The following is a 17,146-nucleotide window of genomic DNA, read 5'->3' as shown; positions in this document are numbered from 1 at the left end:
ATTAATTTTACAAAATTAATTTCATAAATCAATTTTCTTAATAAAATTAATAAATAATTATCTGAACAATTTAAATAATTCTAATTAATTTAATATCAAATATTAAATTAATTTTACACAATTTCATCTTCATATATTTAAATATTAATTCTCCAATTTCGTTTAATTCTAATTTGAATATTTCAAATTAACTTATCACTCTACTCTAGAGCTAATCCATTTCAGAGCTAGTAGGGGGACCTCACGGACTTACAGATCATGGGCTCCAACGATTCGAGATTAATCGGCTAAACTCATTATACCGAACAACCCCCATTCGTTAACTAATGGGACACTCCAATAAAACCCATAGTTGAACTCCCATCACTGTAGATATATTATGTCCATTCAATAAAATCATGATTAATAAGTTAACACTTCATAGGTTGTTCGTAATAATGGCTGGGTCAAATATCTGTTTTACCTCGAAATTACCTCTTGTTCTTTAAGTCCCATTGATCCTCTAATGAACAATTGATTTGTGATCCAATTAACAAACTGAGTTCCTCTCGGATCATGAGAGGGTGGGGCCCTTTGTTCAAGACCCAAAATCAGCACTTAAGGGAACAACTTCTCTACTATCCCTAACACCGGGTAGGAGTGAATTTCGTCTCACACCCTATGTCCCCAACTATTTATCCAGTTTTACCCTTGAAATGGGAGGTTTATTGAGCTAACGTTGTTGAGCCAACTCTCACCTATGCAAATCTAAGGATAATCCCGAATAAACAGGAGTTCATAGTTAGCTGAGGATTAAGGTCAAGTTACATAGGTCATCGCTTTGAAATAGTCAGTCTTAAACAGTAAATAGCGTTATAAAGTAAGAGTGACTGATTTCGTAGTCCGATCTTGTACAGACCCTTTTGCACAAGGACACTCCCACTCCTCATGTCATAACATGAACGAATCAGGATCACTTCGTTTGTAGCACTCTACAACTCTTTGTAACAACTATAGAGCAGGTCACATCCAATAGTGTTACAAGAATAAGACACCCAACCTTATTCATATACTATAGATCATTTTAACTATTTACTCGAACCTGATCCACTTTTATATCTCCATATAAAGTTCAAGTGCTCATCTAATAGTCAATGGACTTTTAGGTTTATTGGATTTCTATTAAGCAAAACATCTATTCAATAACTACATATCGAATTTTCAGAATAAGTTCTATTGTTTACAAACCACGAGTTTTAGGACATAAAACCCAACAATAATAATAATTTTCATATAAGAAAATACACCATATGTGAATATATTTTCAAAATTTATAGTGAAAAATGCTAATAGATAACAAAAGGTTTTTGAAAAAATTAACAATAAACTAGCATTAGACACTAAATTTAAGATTCATTGAAAATATAGGAACTAAAATTGGATATATTTAGAAATATATGTACTAAAATTGAATAAACTTCAAAATATATAGACTAAAATGATATTTAATCTAAAATTTAACAAAGATTTTATGCATCGAGATTTAGTATATTTTTATTCTTTGCCACCCTACCCTTAAAACATAAAAATTTAAGAATCAATGTCAAATACTTGGAAAATTAGGTCAAATACAGGACCAAAAAGAGATAAAAAAGAAGTGGACAAAAACAGTTGACTATGTTTTTGTCAATTGTATTATTTGCGTTCTAATTTCAACTTCAACTGTTTTTGTGAGCCTATTCATTAGTCAGCAAAAAGCCTTGTTTGATTTCTCTTTCTTTTTCTTTTTTATTTTATTTAGCATATCCTGTCCCTCCTTTATCTTGGTTTGTTTTGTTTTCTTTCTTTTGTTTAATGTTCTTTGTTGTGTGTTTTACATGAATCAAGAGTCCAACCATTACTTTTGTTCCAAATTCATGAATCAACTTTTGATTCTTTTGAATAATAGTTTTTTTTTTTTTAAAAAAAAAAGCCCATTTTTTCTTAATGATTTCCCTATAAAGATATATATGAAAATGATCCATGATTGCACTAATATATTTATTAATGTCTTAATTATTGATAATTGCTGTTCGGTTTTTGGTTGGATTTATTTAATAATAAGACTCATTTGATAATGACTTTGGTATTATTTTTATGTTTTTTTCCCAAAATATGCTTGTTTATTAGCATTTTGCAAATTTATTTTTAAAAATTGTTATATATATATATGTAGGTATATTTTTATGATAAAAGTGGGATATTATAGAAAAATATGCACTCAAATATTACTCTATTTTATGAGACATTTCTAAGGAAGTTTCACACTATTTAATGTAATTATCGAGTTTGATTAGCGTTATATAATTAACAAGTTTATTTTTTTTAATAAATAACTTAACTAATATATTATTCAATCAAAATGAACATAATTCAATAACATGCAATATGCATATCGATAGAGGTTTGTAGATTGAATCTTTCACCTCCTATTGTACAAAAAAGTCAAATATTATTCTTGTATATTTGGAATGGTTGAGAATGACTAGTCAATTAGTCATTTGTTGAATGATTTGTCGTAAAATTAGTCAAAGATTTTTAAATGTAATTTCATATTTAATTTAAATTTGAAAACGATTTTCTGTATTTAATTTAGATATGAAACGTTTTCCTATTTAATTTAGATATGAACATTTTTGTATTTAATTACGATCTGAAACGTTTTCTACCTTTAATTTAGAAAAACGTTTTTGTTGGATTTTTATAAAAGGGAAAAATAGTTGTTTTAGTCCTCAATGGTGAGATTTGAGTTTGACATGATATTTCACTCTATTAAAAATGACTTAATATTGAGTAAAGTTTTCACTCGATTCCAATAATTCTTCGGTGAGTGCATGTCTGAGAAGGGTATTGTGTTAATCTTAGGGAGCAACCGGCTTCTGGCGATTTAGCATTAAGGTCGCACCAATTTTGCTTTTAAGGCAATGAATCTTCCATGACACAATCATGATTGAGATCCGGAATTGACGACGACTAACCGAAATAACTTTTTTAAAAAAATAGTATGCTCAATACATAAATTCGTATATAAGTAAATAATTTACAAACTCTTATAACAATGTGACATAAAATCAATTTAAAATAAAATATGTTCCAAACTTTAAACTAATGTATGTCACAAGATCTGCATGACCTTTTCTACTTATACGTGCATTTCAAAAGAAAGAAGTGTATCGATGACATTCAACCATTAAAAACAAAAGTATATTAACCGCTCCTTCACTTTTCTCTACCTAGATTAATTTAAATATCTTAAACATAGTCTAAGATAAAAATACAAGGTTGATTGTTCTTTCTATATTTTTTTTCTTTTTTCTATATCTTGAAAAATACTTATATGTTGACTGAATTTCATCTATCTTTCTGTAGTCTAATGACGACTCAATAGAAATTTGTTATCCGGTAAATTTTTACTAAAAAAATCTAATTTGTTTTTATTTTTTTATTTGCAAAAGGGGAAGACATATAATTAAGTGTACCTAATCATTGCACTTTTTTTCCTTTTTGAAAAGACTAGTTTTATCTCTACCTTATATTATTAAATTAAAACAAAACCCTTACAAAAAGTCAAAATACATTTACATACAAACACACACATATATCATGAATCACAATTTAGAGACAAGATATCAATGTTGATAAAAATGTGGATAGAAATATCAATAAAAAGTTCTCCGATGACAAATATCTTTAAAAAAACATATACATCAATAAATAAAAAAATATTTAATTTTTTTAGTATAATTGAGAGTGGAAATTTGAATCACATACTTTGTAATATTAAGACTTTGCTACGAGTTATACTCACTTTGGATAGAAAAATTATTTAAATTAATAAATAAAAATTCTACTCTTTTTTAAATAAGTTTATTCTGATTGTGTTTTTCCATCTTTCATCTATTTTTTTAATATAATGAAAATATTAATTTATTTCTCATGTCAATGTAGATCTATAGACATCATGTATTATCTACGAAAATTTAATATTCTAAGCAACAATTGCCAACTTAAATAGACGAAAGATTAGATGTTCGAATTTCTACGGATATATTTTCACAATTTTTTTTAAAGAATTTGTTTTAAAGAGAGTAGTTATGATTAAATACAATAATTCAAGAAGTTTCCGCTCTTAACCTCCAACTCCCCAACTAAACCATCATCCTCTTTCAATGCCCCCTCTCTTTTCTTCCTTTATATACAAATCCCTATTTCCCCCTTTTCTAACACTCCCCAACTTCCTCTTCCCTCTTCATTTCCCTCTCTCTTTCCTTCTCTCTCTCTAATGGCTCCCGCCGCTAAGACCGTCTGTGTAATGGACGCTTCCAGCGGCGTTGGCTCGGCGCTGGTGGCAGCGCTGTTGCAGAGAGGCTACACCGTCCACGCTTCCGTCCAGAATCACGGTAAAGCTCAAATCGAAACGGATTTTCCTCTCCTGATTTGAATCTGAATCTGATTTTGATTTTGATTTTGATTGTCGTAAGTTTTGAAATGTGCGATTGAATTCTGTGGTGAGTTGCCAGATGATCTGCAGTGTGTGAAAGGAAACGCGAACAAATTGAAGGTTTTCCGTTCGGATCTGTTGGATTATCATAGCATTATGATCGCTCTTAAAGGATGCTCCGCTTTGTTCTATTCATTTCAACCTCCTCCTGATCATTCCACCTATGATGTACTCTCTCTCTACTTTCTCTCTCTAAAAAGGAATTTTGTTATATTTTTTTCTTTTGAGTATATGAGAAATTTTGCTGTCACCAATAGCTTTTCCCTAATTAATTGTAGTTAGTTACTAATTAACCATGATATGAATATGGTTTAAATCTTATTATAATATCCTTATAATTTTTAAATCTTTTATTTAAGCTTTTGAACTTAAAATTTTGTTGATTTTCCTGTTATTTATCTAGCTGGAAAAATAAGTTTGCCCAAGTTTTTGACACTTTATTTATTATCAATTTATTTTTAGCCACAATGACAATGACCTTTTGAATATTCGTATAATAATATGATATTGTTTACTTTGAACAACAATCTTCTTAATTCTACTTTTGATAGCACTTCATTTACATATTCTACCGCTTTGTGTATTTTCCATTTGATTAATAGAGAGATTCGATAGACTACTTTATAGAGCTTTTGAGACTTTATTTTCTACATATTTTGTTGAGACTTTTTTTCTATTATTATTATTAATGAGCAAGAAAAATTATATAATGATATACTCATAGAACATTAATAGTGAGATTAAAATGATAAATTAACTGGAAAGTGATCTATGGTTGATTAATTAAAAAGTGATCACGAGTTATAATAATTAATTTGTAGCTTTGGAAGTGATTTTGAATTGGTAAAAATTATTTTTCTTATTTCTAAAATTACTGTCAAAGATGTTTTTAATAATTTAAAATTACGCAATTTTCGTAATATCAAAATTGATTCTAAAGTATTAAACAGCTTGTGAATTATAATTTATTTCAATTTGTACATATAATTTTTATACAATGATCAAGATTAAATTTGAATTATTAAAATTATATTATAGAGTTATTTTAAAAATTACAGAATTGATTTTAAAAGTGACACACATTGCATATCCTTCCGCATACGTTTGGATATATTTTGAACATAATAAACGTAATTTTATCTGTTTCAAAAGTTACTCTCCAACATGGCTTTCACGGATGAGTTTTTTTATTCAATTAATTGAATTATTATAATATAAAAATATAATAATTAAAAGGGCAATATGTGATGCAAATGCCACTGTTACAAAGGCGTGTTTCTGGGTGGCAGGAATTAATGGTGGAAGTTGAAGTAAGAGCAGCTCATAATGTTCTGGAAGCATGTGCCCAAACGGACACCATGGAGAAAGTTATTTTTACTTCCTCCGTTACTGCGGTAATTTGGCGTGACGGCCTCAAAACGACGTCGTCCGACGTCGACGAACGCCACTGGAGCGACGTTAATCTCTGCAAGAAGTTCAAAGTAAAATTTGTTTTTGCCTGTTTTTTACCCCTCAATTTCACCCCCTCTATTTGTATACTAAAGTAAGTGTGGTGGTGGGTTATGAATGATCAGCTGTGGCACGCTCTATCGAAAACCCTAGCGGAGAAAACAGCGTGGGCCCTAGCAATGGATCGTGGGGTGAATATGGTGTCAATAAATGGAGGGCTGGTGATGGGCCACGATCTGACGATCAATAACCCGTATTTGAAAGGAGCGGCTGAGATGTATGAAGATGGGCTGTTGGTGACCGTCGATCTTAAGTTCATGGTTGATGCTCATATATGCGTGTTTGAAGATGTCTCATCCTACGGTCGATATTTGTGCTTCAATAATATCATTAATTCTCATAAGGAAGCTCTTAGATTAGCCCACATGCTATTGCCGCCCTCTTCCGAAGCTTTCTCGCCTCCCAGGTTCGTCTTTTTCTTTCTTTCCCCCTCGAGGGTTCTGTGATTTTATATTCAGCCACGTCACCTTTTGATTTTATGCTCGTCAAATTACAATTTTGTTTTCTAACCTATATTTATTTTTATTTGATAAACCTTAAAAAGTATCCCATATTTATTTAAACTTGCGTTTCTGTTTAATTTTAAAAATAAGTTATTTAAAAAATTGAAATTGTTTGAAAAATACTCAAAATAATTTTTGAAACATTTTTAGAATGTATTTTAAACCGTTTTTATCAAAATAGTTTAAATAAAGATGATTTTATTCTCTAGTCAATCCAAATAGCGGATAGTTTATGAAGTTTAGATACAAAATTAAAAGTTTCATGGTCTAAAAGTATTTCAACCCAACTCAATTGTTCGAATTGTAAATTCTTAATCCAAATAACCCTTATTAAAAGATAAACCCAACCCAAATATGGTTCGGGTTGCTCGGATCATTTATTTAACCTTTTGTTCTAAAAATAAATAAAAGGTTAATACATAGAAATTTGATTTAATTATTTTTATATATTGAATTAAGATTAACAACTTCATTTCAATTTATATAATGCAAATTTTCTTTCTAAAGTGCTAAAAAACTACTTTTATAAGTGGTTAGAGAATATATTATCTAAAAGTTAATAAAATTAAACAAAACAAAAACAAATATATATAAATATATTTTTTCAAGTAAATAATAAGTACGGGTTGGTTTGAGTTATTTTAGGTGAACCCTTGAACCAATCCAAATAAAAAAAAATTTATTTATTTGAACCCAACTCAACCCAAATGAGTTGATACTCAACCATGGTATAGGTGGTTGATTTTTTTGGGTTATCAGATTTTTTTAACACTCCTATTAGTGGAGATAAAATTGAAAGTTTAAGAATCTATCAGACACATTTAAAAGTTCATGAAGAATCTCTTAGACACATTTAAAAGTTCATGAAATTAAACGCTTTTTAAAAGATTAAAGACCAAAAGGACATCAACTATAATTTAACTAAATAATTAAAGAGAAGAATGAAATATTACCATAATTGCATTGAGTAGTTACAAAGTTGTTAAGTCATTTGATGTTTATAAATACACTCATTTCGTCTATAATTATCAACTACCTTTGAAATCGTTTGAGACTTGAGACTTAAGAGTAGTCAACCAAATTGAAGATTCAATGATTATAACTAATCTAATAAATTCAAGATAAGATTAATTAAATGAGTTAATGGTCGAGAATTTAGTCAAGCAAATTGAAAATTCAAAATGGCCTTTTCTTTTTGTAGCTAGTCTAATAATTCAAGATATGATTTTGCAATTTTGTCCTTTATTATATATGGCTAAATGTTACGAACTTTTCAGTTTGTTTTGACCTTTCACAACATTTAATTAGATTATTTATTAACCTTTTTTTAAAAATTATTATTGGTGCAGTTTGGAGGACTCTGTTGTATATCAACAAGGAATAAGCAACAAGAAACTTAACAAATTGATGGTGAATTTTGAAAGTGGGGATTCATGTTGACAAAAAAAACCTGCCCAACAAAATTAATTAGATTTCCCCAATTTTTATTTATTTTATTTGTGCATTATTAGGCCCATTTTGTTGCCCCATTATAATGTAAATGGGGTCTTTCTTTTTATTATTTTTTTAACTAATTTTTGGAAATTATATTTAAGGACCTATAGTTTTGTTTAAAATATTAGCTTTAAACATAATTAAAGGCCTAATCTTGTTAAAGTCTTTGGCAATATCTAAATTAAAGGCTAGGAAGCAAATCTTCCATTTTTATATTTGTCCATCCCATGTTTATGATGGATAATGGTATCAAATAATTTGCCTTGTATATCCTCCTTGAAATGTTGATATATATATACACCAAACATATCCTTGGTTTAATTTAATATTAAATTATTTAATTTACTTATTCACTCTACAAAAAAAAACATCATTGTACTCTTGACTGTTATGCAAAAGTAAGACTGATCGAAAGTATACAATCAAATGAACTTTATAAATACCGATCTAAACTATCGAAAATTTGTAATAACTAGTAGACGATTAGGTCAAACAACAAGGAGTCTATGTTTGATTCATCTAAACTAAGTTTATCTATGAAAAACAGTAAAGAGGAGAGGAGAGGAGAGGAGAGGAGAGGAGAGGAGAGGAGAGATTTGACAAGTAAAACAATACAAAAGATAAAAGTGCAGAAAAGTAAGATAAAGAGTAGAGAGTACGAGAGGTAGCAAGAGATTACCTTGCCTATTCACTTATGGCTTAAATCATTGATTTATCACCGAAATAGGGTTACTTAATTTATAACCCAATCAAGGGCGATTAAGACACCAATTGAGCATGCTCGTGTTAAAAATTAAAATGAGGAACAAAAAACAACGAATCCAAGAAACACATAAATATTCATCGATGAATCTCACAAAAAATCATGAGCAAGTGTCCAACCAACCTTCAACTAGCGTTTAGGGCCTAACTGGATATTGAACATGGTTCTCGACGCTGAAGTATTTGATTTCAAGGCAAAAACATGAAAATCTCAAGAATTTTGGCCAACAGCGGCCAAACCCAAACCTAAAACACCTAAAACACTCCACCTAAGCTTTAAAAATTAAAGAGAACTATTTATAATCTCTACAAAAGCATTGCGGCGTATGGTGGGAGTGTTACGATGCTACATAAAATCCCTAGCCCCCCATAGTGTTGAGCAACGTTGTTCTTCGTTTGCACCGAAAGTGTCGCAACGGTCTCGGGAGAGGCCTTTTGGTCAATTCACATCCTTGAAGCTCCAATTGCTCAAATAAGCTGCCAAATGCCCTGAATCGCCCATAGCACTCTAAATGTTAGGATTTATATCCTAAAGTCTCGTAACTAATTTGTTATTTAATAATTATTTAGTATAATAATTTTATATGTAATACTAAATCATTGATTACATAAAAAATCTTAGGTTTTTAAATATAATCTACAATATATACTTGTTATACAGATGAATTATATTCAAGAAATAACCTAAAGAGTCTATAGTATATAGATATGGTTTGGTGTTTTATCTTGGTGGCACTATGGATATTACTCACTTTGTAACGGTTACAAACGATTTGATCCAAATAATTCATGTGGAGACATGTGAATGGAATATCCTATACAAAGAATTTGTATAAGATTGGACTACAAAAAATTTAATTTCTCTTTATAAATATTTTAATTGAAGAAATTAATATTTCACAGGATAATCATATGTTACTCGATTTGAATTCTAAGTGAGTTATGAACTCTTGCCTGCATTCTTTGATTTGCATGGGTAAGCATGCCCCAATTCGACGATTCAATAAACCATCCATTTTGATGAGTTGAACAAATAGGAAGCTAGGAACGTAATTTCATAAGATGAAATTTCGCACTTTCCCACATAGGGTAAGTAGATGAGTAGTTCTCTTAACTATTGATTCATAACTCGAACAATGAGACCCCACTCTCTTACCAGTCTAAGAGGGATTTAGTTTATGATTGGATTATAAACATATTGTTCATAAGAGAATTAATAGTACTTAAGGTGCAAGATATAATTATAGGGCTAAAACGTGAAGGAATGGAATTCATTTTGTAGAAGCGTGTGAATGCCAATTGGTTTCCAATTTGAAAAACATAAAATACAGAGAAGAACATACATTCAAAATGCAAGTGACAGGATAAAACATTATAAGTCAAGCCTATAAGCATGATGTTGTTGAAAGGATGAGCGAACATCTGCAATGGAAGGGGATTGGTTCCCAACTTAATTATTTTATAGAGACAAAAATTCAAAGGATGAAAATCATATGCATTCTAAACTAGACCTCTTTCTGGCCGGTGAGAGGGTGAGGCGCCTGCTTGTTCAAGACCCGGAATCAGTCCTTAAAGAGAACAATTCATCTACTTACTCTCAAGATGGGAATGAGTGAATTTCATTTTGTGTAGCTGTATTCCCAGATTCCCACTTAGACAAATCTCCAAAATGGTAGGCCTATTGAGTCGGCGAATCTGGCCATTCTTACCCATACAAATCAAAGAATTGCCCTCATTTGCAAGAGTTTACAACTCACTCAAAGGTCAAGTTACTTGTTGCCCTGTATGTATGCGTCTATTGTGAACTACATTAGAATGTCTATGTGTTGAACTTATTATGTGTCCAGTTATAGTTAATCATGCGCTTGTCACAAGTTTTATTATAGTTCGCCAAGTATAAACAAACTACAATTTTCTCGGTGTGAGCCGTAGTCGAACTCAGGGATTTGTACTATGAATGTGTGGAAATTATGTGAATGTGACAAGAACTAAGATAATTATAGGAGAGTAAAAAAATCATGTGATTAAATAAATCTATGTGGTGAAAGTATCTAAACAAGCAAGGAATACTTCGAGTTTTGTTCTGAAAAAATTAAGATAGACAGTAGCTTTAACATGTGTAAAATATATGAAGAAGGCAGGGTTTGGGGGAAAATGAATGTCGCGTCCCTAAGTTTTAACTTTTAAGGATAATCCTGGCTCACAACATCCGTTCATCGCACATCTCTCAGCAACCAACCATACTTGTCATATTTCTATGACGGGTGAGTGATGTTGCATAAGCATAAGGTTATTTCTATCTCTAGAAACACTTCTTACTTTGCTTAGTGAGATCCACAACTACTTACCCTCTCGAAAAATCAGTCATAGTTACTTGACTTATGAGTGATCATAGGTAAGCATTTAAATAGTCATACACTAAGTGAACAGGGTTAAATTATAAAGGTTCAACTTAGTTCATAGCATTAACCTTCCCTCTTATCCCATGAAGATTGGCTACTCATAGTAAATGAGAAAACAAAGGTAAAGATAGAGAAGATGATGAAAGTAGACATGATGATATATATAGATAGAAATATAGCAGTTGTTTACAAAATGAATAATCTCTTAAGTCAAAATGCAATACAACAATAAACAACAACAAATAAGTAAAGGAAAGGGTGGTTGTCAACAATTTCTTACTTCCAATAGATGTATGTCAAGGTTGCTGGTGATGAGATGGTAGTGTGGATTGGAGAAGGCGCTCTCAGACTCTTGCTCCGATAAAGCTTCAATTCAAGTGGAGTTTGGAGATGAAAGTTCTAAGAAAAATGCTCCCTGTTCTCTTTATGCTTGTGGTACAAGGATTGAGCCTAAGGGTGTTCTCGGGTAAAAAAAATCTCAAAATCTCCCTTCTTCTATATTTTTTTATAGAGTCGTGCACTAACAATCATTGGGATTCCCACTCTGATCAATAATCATCTTATGACGTGATACGTGATAATGTCATCACTACAATCATGGTCAACATTATGAAATTGTGGCAAAAAATCTGTTGAAACTAGGTCAAGGATCTCGAGGCATGCGATAAAAAAAAAATTTCATCAAGTGGAAGTTCTGCGCATGTGGCTAGCTCTTGCAATCAACTGTAAAATATGCAATTTAATCCATGATATGTTGTCAATGAGAATTTTTATTGTACTTCAGTGCAAGTATAATATTCAACATGAATTCTTAATAAAATCAACGCATATTCTGCTTATCTACCCTCATTATTCTAAGTAAAAGGCTACAATAACTTGTATTTCTACAAGTTATCATTACCTATGGTCATCCTAGTAGAATGTAAGTCTCTTCAAGTAATGACGTAATAAAAAAGAGACTAATCATTTCACGGTCCAATCTTATACAAACTCTTTGTATAGGATACCTCCACTTACATGTATCCACATGAACGATTAGAATCAAATTATTTGTAACACTTTATTGCCATTGTAATAATTACAAAGTGGGTCACATCTATAGTGCCACCAGGATAAAACACCCAAACTTATCCATATACCACAGACCATTTAGGTTATTACTTAAACATGATCCAATTGTATGTCAACCACATACATGTTTAATTTACATAAAATAACCTTTGATCTTAGTTTATTGGATTGAGATAATGCAAACTAAATGTCGAATAAAGTAACATTTTATTTTATTAAACAAATAATTTGTGTATAAATAATTTACAAACTACAAAACCCACAAGATTTAGGGCATCAACCCCAACAAAACGGACATATGACCTAGTTGTAATTACGAACAACTCGTGAAGGATCAACTTGCTTGTAACGATTATATTCATAGACACAACTTGTCCTACAATGCATAAGAGTACAACTATAGGTCTTTAGTGCAGTGACCAATAGTTAATAAATGAAAATTAGTTAATTAAAAAGTTTAATTAATTGATTTTGGACCATTGGTGCTTATAATATCTAAGCCCATAAGGTTTCATTGTTAGCTCATACGAACATTTATTGATGTATTATATTTAATGAAAGAAAATCTGAAACGTAATATTTAATATATTAAATGGGGAGAAATTATATTTATTATATTTGATGCACTAAATACCAAATAAAATTATTTATATTAAGATATATTAAATAAAATTATATATATTTAATTTGAATGAGATTCAAATAAGAAAAAATATATATTAGAATAATTTAATAATTGAATGTGATTCGATTATATTAAAATTTGTATATATATATATAAATATATGAATATATTATTATTTTAATATTAGATATCAGATATTAAAATAATTTTATTTAGGGGAATTTTACCCTAGATCATAAAAAGAACCTTAAATGCTATTTGCCATCACTTTTTTCACATTTAGAATTGCAGAGAAAGAGTTCTCAATAGGATTCTCTAAATTGATCATAGAGAATGTTCTCTATGAAAGTTTCCATATTTTTTCCTTCTCTTTCAAAGAGGCTCCCAAAGCCTTGGTCTATTGGTTGAGTCATAATAAAGAAGATAAAGACTCATCAAATGTATGTAAAATGCTTAACCCTCTTGTAATTTGTGTTTAATTCTAAATAAAATCAAAATGATCTAATGCTTTCATCTAAAATGAATCATTCATTCCCTACTCTAGAATACCCCTTGTGCTCGATTCCCAACATTAAAGCACGTTTAAAACTTAAGAGTGCATTTGACATATAGATGTCCATGTATGTATATAAATATTACGGAAAATTATAAGTTTTAACTTTAAATTAATTCTAAGACTAGTTGGAGAAGACCAATTTTTAAAATTTCATATGTTAAGAATAAAAGTGGTACATAAATAATAAGGAAAACACAAAAAGCATTAGTCTGATAATTAAACAAATAACAAAGTAAAAAATAATGATGATATGGGATGATTTTTAAGTAGAAAAATCTAGTAAGTTTAAGAACAAAATAAATAGATAAAATAATTAAGAACATTTGAGAAATATCTAGAATTGAGTTGAGTTGATTAGAAAAGATATAACAAAAAAAAATAATAATAAAAAATAAATAAATAGATAAATTGGTTAGTTAGAGAGAGATAAATATATATATATATATATAAATAAATAATATAAAAAAAAAAAGAGAAGAAAGAGAAAGAGAGAAAGTCGGTTTAGAAAGAAAAAAAAAATAAGAAGAAGAATAGGATAGGAGAAGTGGTTTGGAGGAAAAAAAATAAAAAAATAAGCGGTGGAATACTTCTATAAATAGGAGTGGTGGGTTGAAATTTGAGTATAAAAAAAATAAAGATTAAAGTAAGTTATTTTTTAAGAGTTGGCTAATTTAAGTAAGTCTTCTTCTTTAACATTTAATAATTTCTTTTCTTTTCTTTTCTTTTATAAAATTTTAATTATGACAAATAAAATAAATCAACAATATTATTAAGATAATAAAATTTCTCTATAGATTACAGACATCAAAAGAATAACAACTTAACAAAATGTATGAAATTTCTTTACTATTACTATTATTATGTTATATACTATTAATATCACTATAGCTAATATTATTAGTACTATTACTATCAATATAAATAATAATATTATTATTACTATTATCAATAATATGATAATATTATTGCTATTATTAATAATATTATTACTATCGCTATTATTATTACTACTACTAGTATATTCTTCTTCTTCTTATTATTATTATTACTACTACTACTATTGATACTACTACTAATACTAATATGACTACTATTAATATTGTTATTATCGTAATTGTTATTATTATTTTTCTATTATTGTTGCTATTATTATTCTAGTACTATTACTATTACTATTATTATTCTTTTACATTACTATTTCTGTTATTGTTATACTAAGATTATTATTATTATTATTATTATTCTACTACTACTACTATCATTATTTTTATTATTCTACTATTACTATTATTATTATCATCAACATCATCATCATTATCATTATCGTCATCATCATTGTTAAATAATTAAGCATAGTTATATTAATATTCCAAATATTTAATAATTATAATTCTAAAAGTAAGTAAACTATGTTCATCAAATTTCCTAATCTAATAATCTTAAAACTAGTTTTAATCATAAGTGTTCTTTATGAAATCTATAGGACCAAACCATAAGGAATAATTAGGATCGCAGTCGAGGTAAGTAGTTTATCTCACCCTCTCTTTAAGTATTTTATGGTAGTGTACCTTTATTATGTTGCATAACTATGTTATTGTTATATTATATTACATATTTAAAATACGTTTCTCGACAAGGGACCCCGTGCATTATGTTTGTTCACAATGATGAAATAAGATTAAATTTTAATTAGATAAAGGTTATGCTTCCGAGGCTAGCAGGCCATATATGGTTGCACCTCTCTAGACCCAATTCTATGTCAAGTTTATGCTAGGGACTAGCAAGGTATGTATAGTTGCACCTCTCTAGTCCAATCTTACGTTTATGCTAATGGTGGATGTTGGATGCGACTCTGGCCCTGCTGACTACATGACCCGTTAATCATCAGATGGGTTAGTTTCCGCTTAAGTCCTCATCTTCCTACCAGGGAGGAGGAATTTACTTTAGAAGCGTAACCGAACACCTCATGTTATTATATGTTTTCAATCCCAATCATATGTTTTCATGACATGTTGCATGTGATTGTACATTTGGTCACTACTTTAAGTGAGAACTACTTATTGGGTATATTATATACTCATCCTATTTTACAGACTTTGTAGGTAAGGATACAACATAGATGGCAGGACTGAACGTCGCTCAAAGGGCCAACCATTAAACTCACTATTATGGCCATATATATACATTTTGTATCACTACGTTAATGTTTCATGGATCCTGGTGTTTTGTAAAATAAACTTTTTATATATTTTTCTACCTAATTAATAAAATTTTAGATATGTTCTTTTGAAATTTTTACCAAAACTCATCTCATGATAGAAAAGTCTAAGTATGCATGTCGTAGCAGTCGGACCTTAATATGTAAGGGTCAGGTCGTTACAGTAGAGTTGGATTCAGTTAAGTTGGTAATAATTGTATGTTGGTGCTAAGATAAATTATGATTTATATTTATTCCAATTATGGATTTCTTTGAGTTTCCTAATTAATATTTTCCTTTCCTATATAATTTTTTTCTTAGATTCTAGGTGTGTATTTAGTCTTCTATTAACTTTTATAAAAAATATGATGATTATTGAATAAAATGCACAAAATAATATGGTATCAAAGCCATGTGTTGAATGAGGAATTTTGGACCAATCACAAGTTGCCACATCTTTTACTAAATTAATGATGAATTCCTAAATCATTAAATTTGGGTCCGATTAGAACTTGACGTATGTCCCGAATTGAATTGAAGACAAATTTCGATGACGCCACGCGATTGAATAAGATGAGATTAAATTGGCCCAATTTGATATTATTTGAGTGAATTGGACCCAAATTTAAAATCAGACCCAAAACCAACTAATTGGGCCCAAGGGCCATGTGAATTGGACCTAAATTTAAAATTAGACCCAAAACCAATTAATTGGGCCCAAGGGCCAGGCCCATAGACCAACCAAACTCAAGCTCACGAAACTCGCCTGAGAACTCTATAAATAGAGAAGTTCTCTTCATTTGTAGGGGCAACATTTTCTACATTCAGAAAGCCCAAAGAGAATTCATCAACAAGCAGAAGACTTCCAAGACTCCTGAAGCTTCACTTTTATAAGACAGAAGACCCTGGAAGACACAAAGACTCTTCCAAGACTTCTACTCCAAGCTTTCAAGACTTCTACTTCAAGCTTCCAAGACTTCTACTTCAAGAACGTTTGGTGCTTTTCTTCTTCAAGTCAAGCACATTCACTCAACTGAGAGAGAATCAGAGGATCAAGTATTAGAGATCGAACCACATCGCATCAAATCAACTTCAACATCAACACCAACTCAAGTTCAACTCCACGAAACACGTTTTTCTAAAAACCTCGTGTGAATAAATTGTCACGCCCGATGGGACCTCTCTATCTTTCATCTCTCTCTCTCTCAGCATCCAAACAAGCCAAATGGCACCTAAGAAGATGGCATCCAAAGCTTCCTCGACAAATGGCTCATACATGGGACCTGTCACCTGTGGCCACTTAAGAGAAGTCACGCAGAAGCAAGAGTAGAGCTCCCTCATCGCCCACAACATCTTGAGGCAAATGATGGAATCCCCACAAAGTAGGGTTGTCATCAAGGAAAACCCTTGTTTGACAACTCTACTTTCGCCTCCAGCAAGCTTGAAAGAGATTCACTGCCAGATGTGATTTCTATCATGATGGCGGATGTGACGGCGGAAGCAGCCAT

General features: G+C 30.2%; 1 protein-coding gene across 1 annotated transcript; it reads left to right on the top strand.

The window, feature by feature from the left end:
- Positions 1 to 4,059: 4,059 nt before the first annotated feature.
- LOC120088841 (cinnamoyl-CoA reductase-like SNL6) lies at positions 4,060 to 8,187 on the top strand. The gene is made up of 5 exons (XM_039046285.2): positions 4,060 to 4,418; positions 4,539 to 4,687; positions 5,809 to 6,000; positions 6,094 to 6,434; positions 7,881 to 8,187. Exons 1-5 carry the CDS (start codon positions 4,301 to 4,303, stop codon positions 7,969 to 7,971), a joined length of 891 nt encoding a protein of 296 aa, XP_038902213.1. The 5' UTR covers positions 4,060 to 4,300; the 3' UTR covers positions 7,972 to 8,187.
- Positions 8,188 to 17,146: the final 8,959 nt, after the last annotated feature.

The sequence above is a fragment of the Benincasa hispida genome, chromosome 10 (assembly GCF_027475165.1).
Source record: "Benincasa hispida cultivar pf3 chromosome 10, pf3_genome.v1.1, whole genome shotgun sequence".
Lineage (NCBI taxonomy): Eukaryota > Viridiplantae > Streptophyta > Magnoliopsida > Cucurbitales > Cucurbitaceae > Benincasa > Benincasa hispida.
The sequence above is the reverse complement of the archived record's forward strand: the minus strand, read 5'-3'. Positions and strand labels throughout refer to the sequence as shown.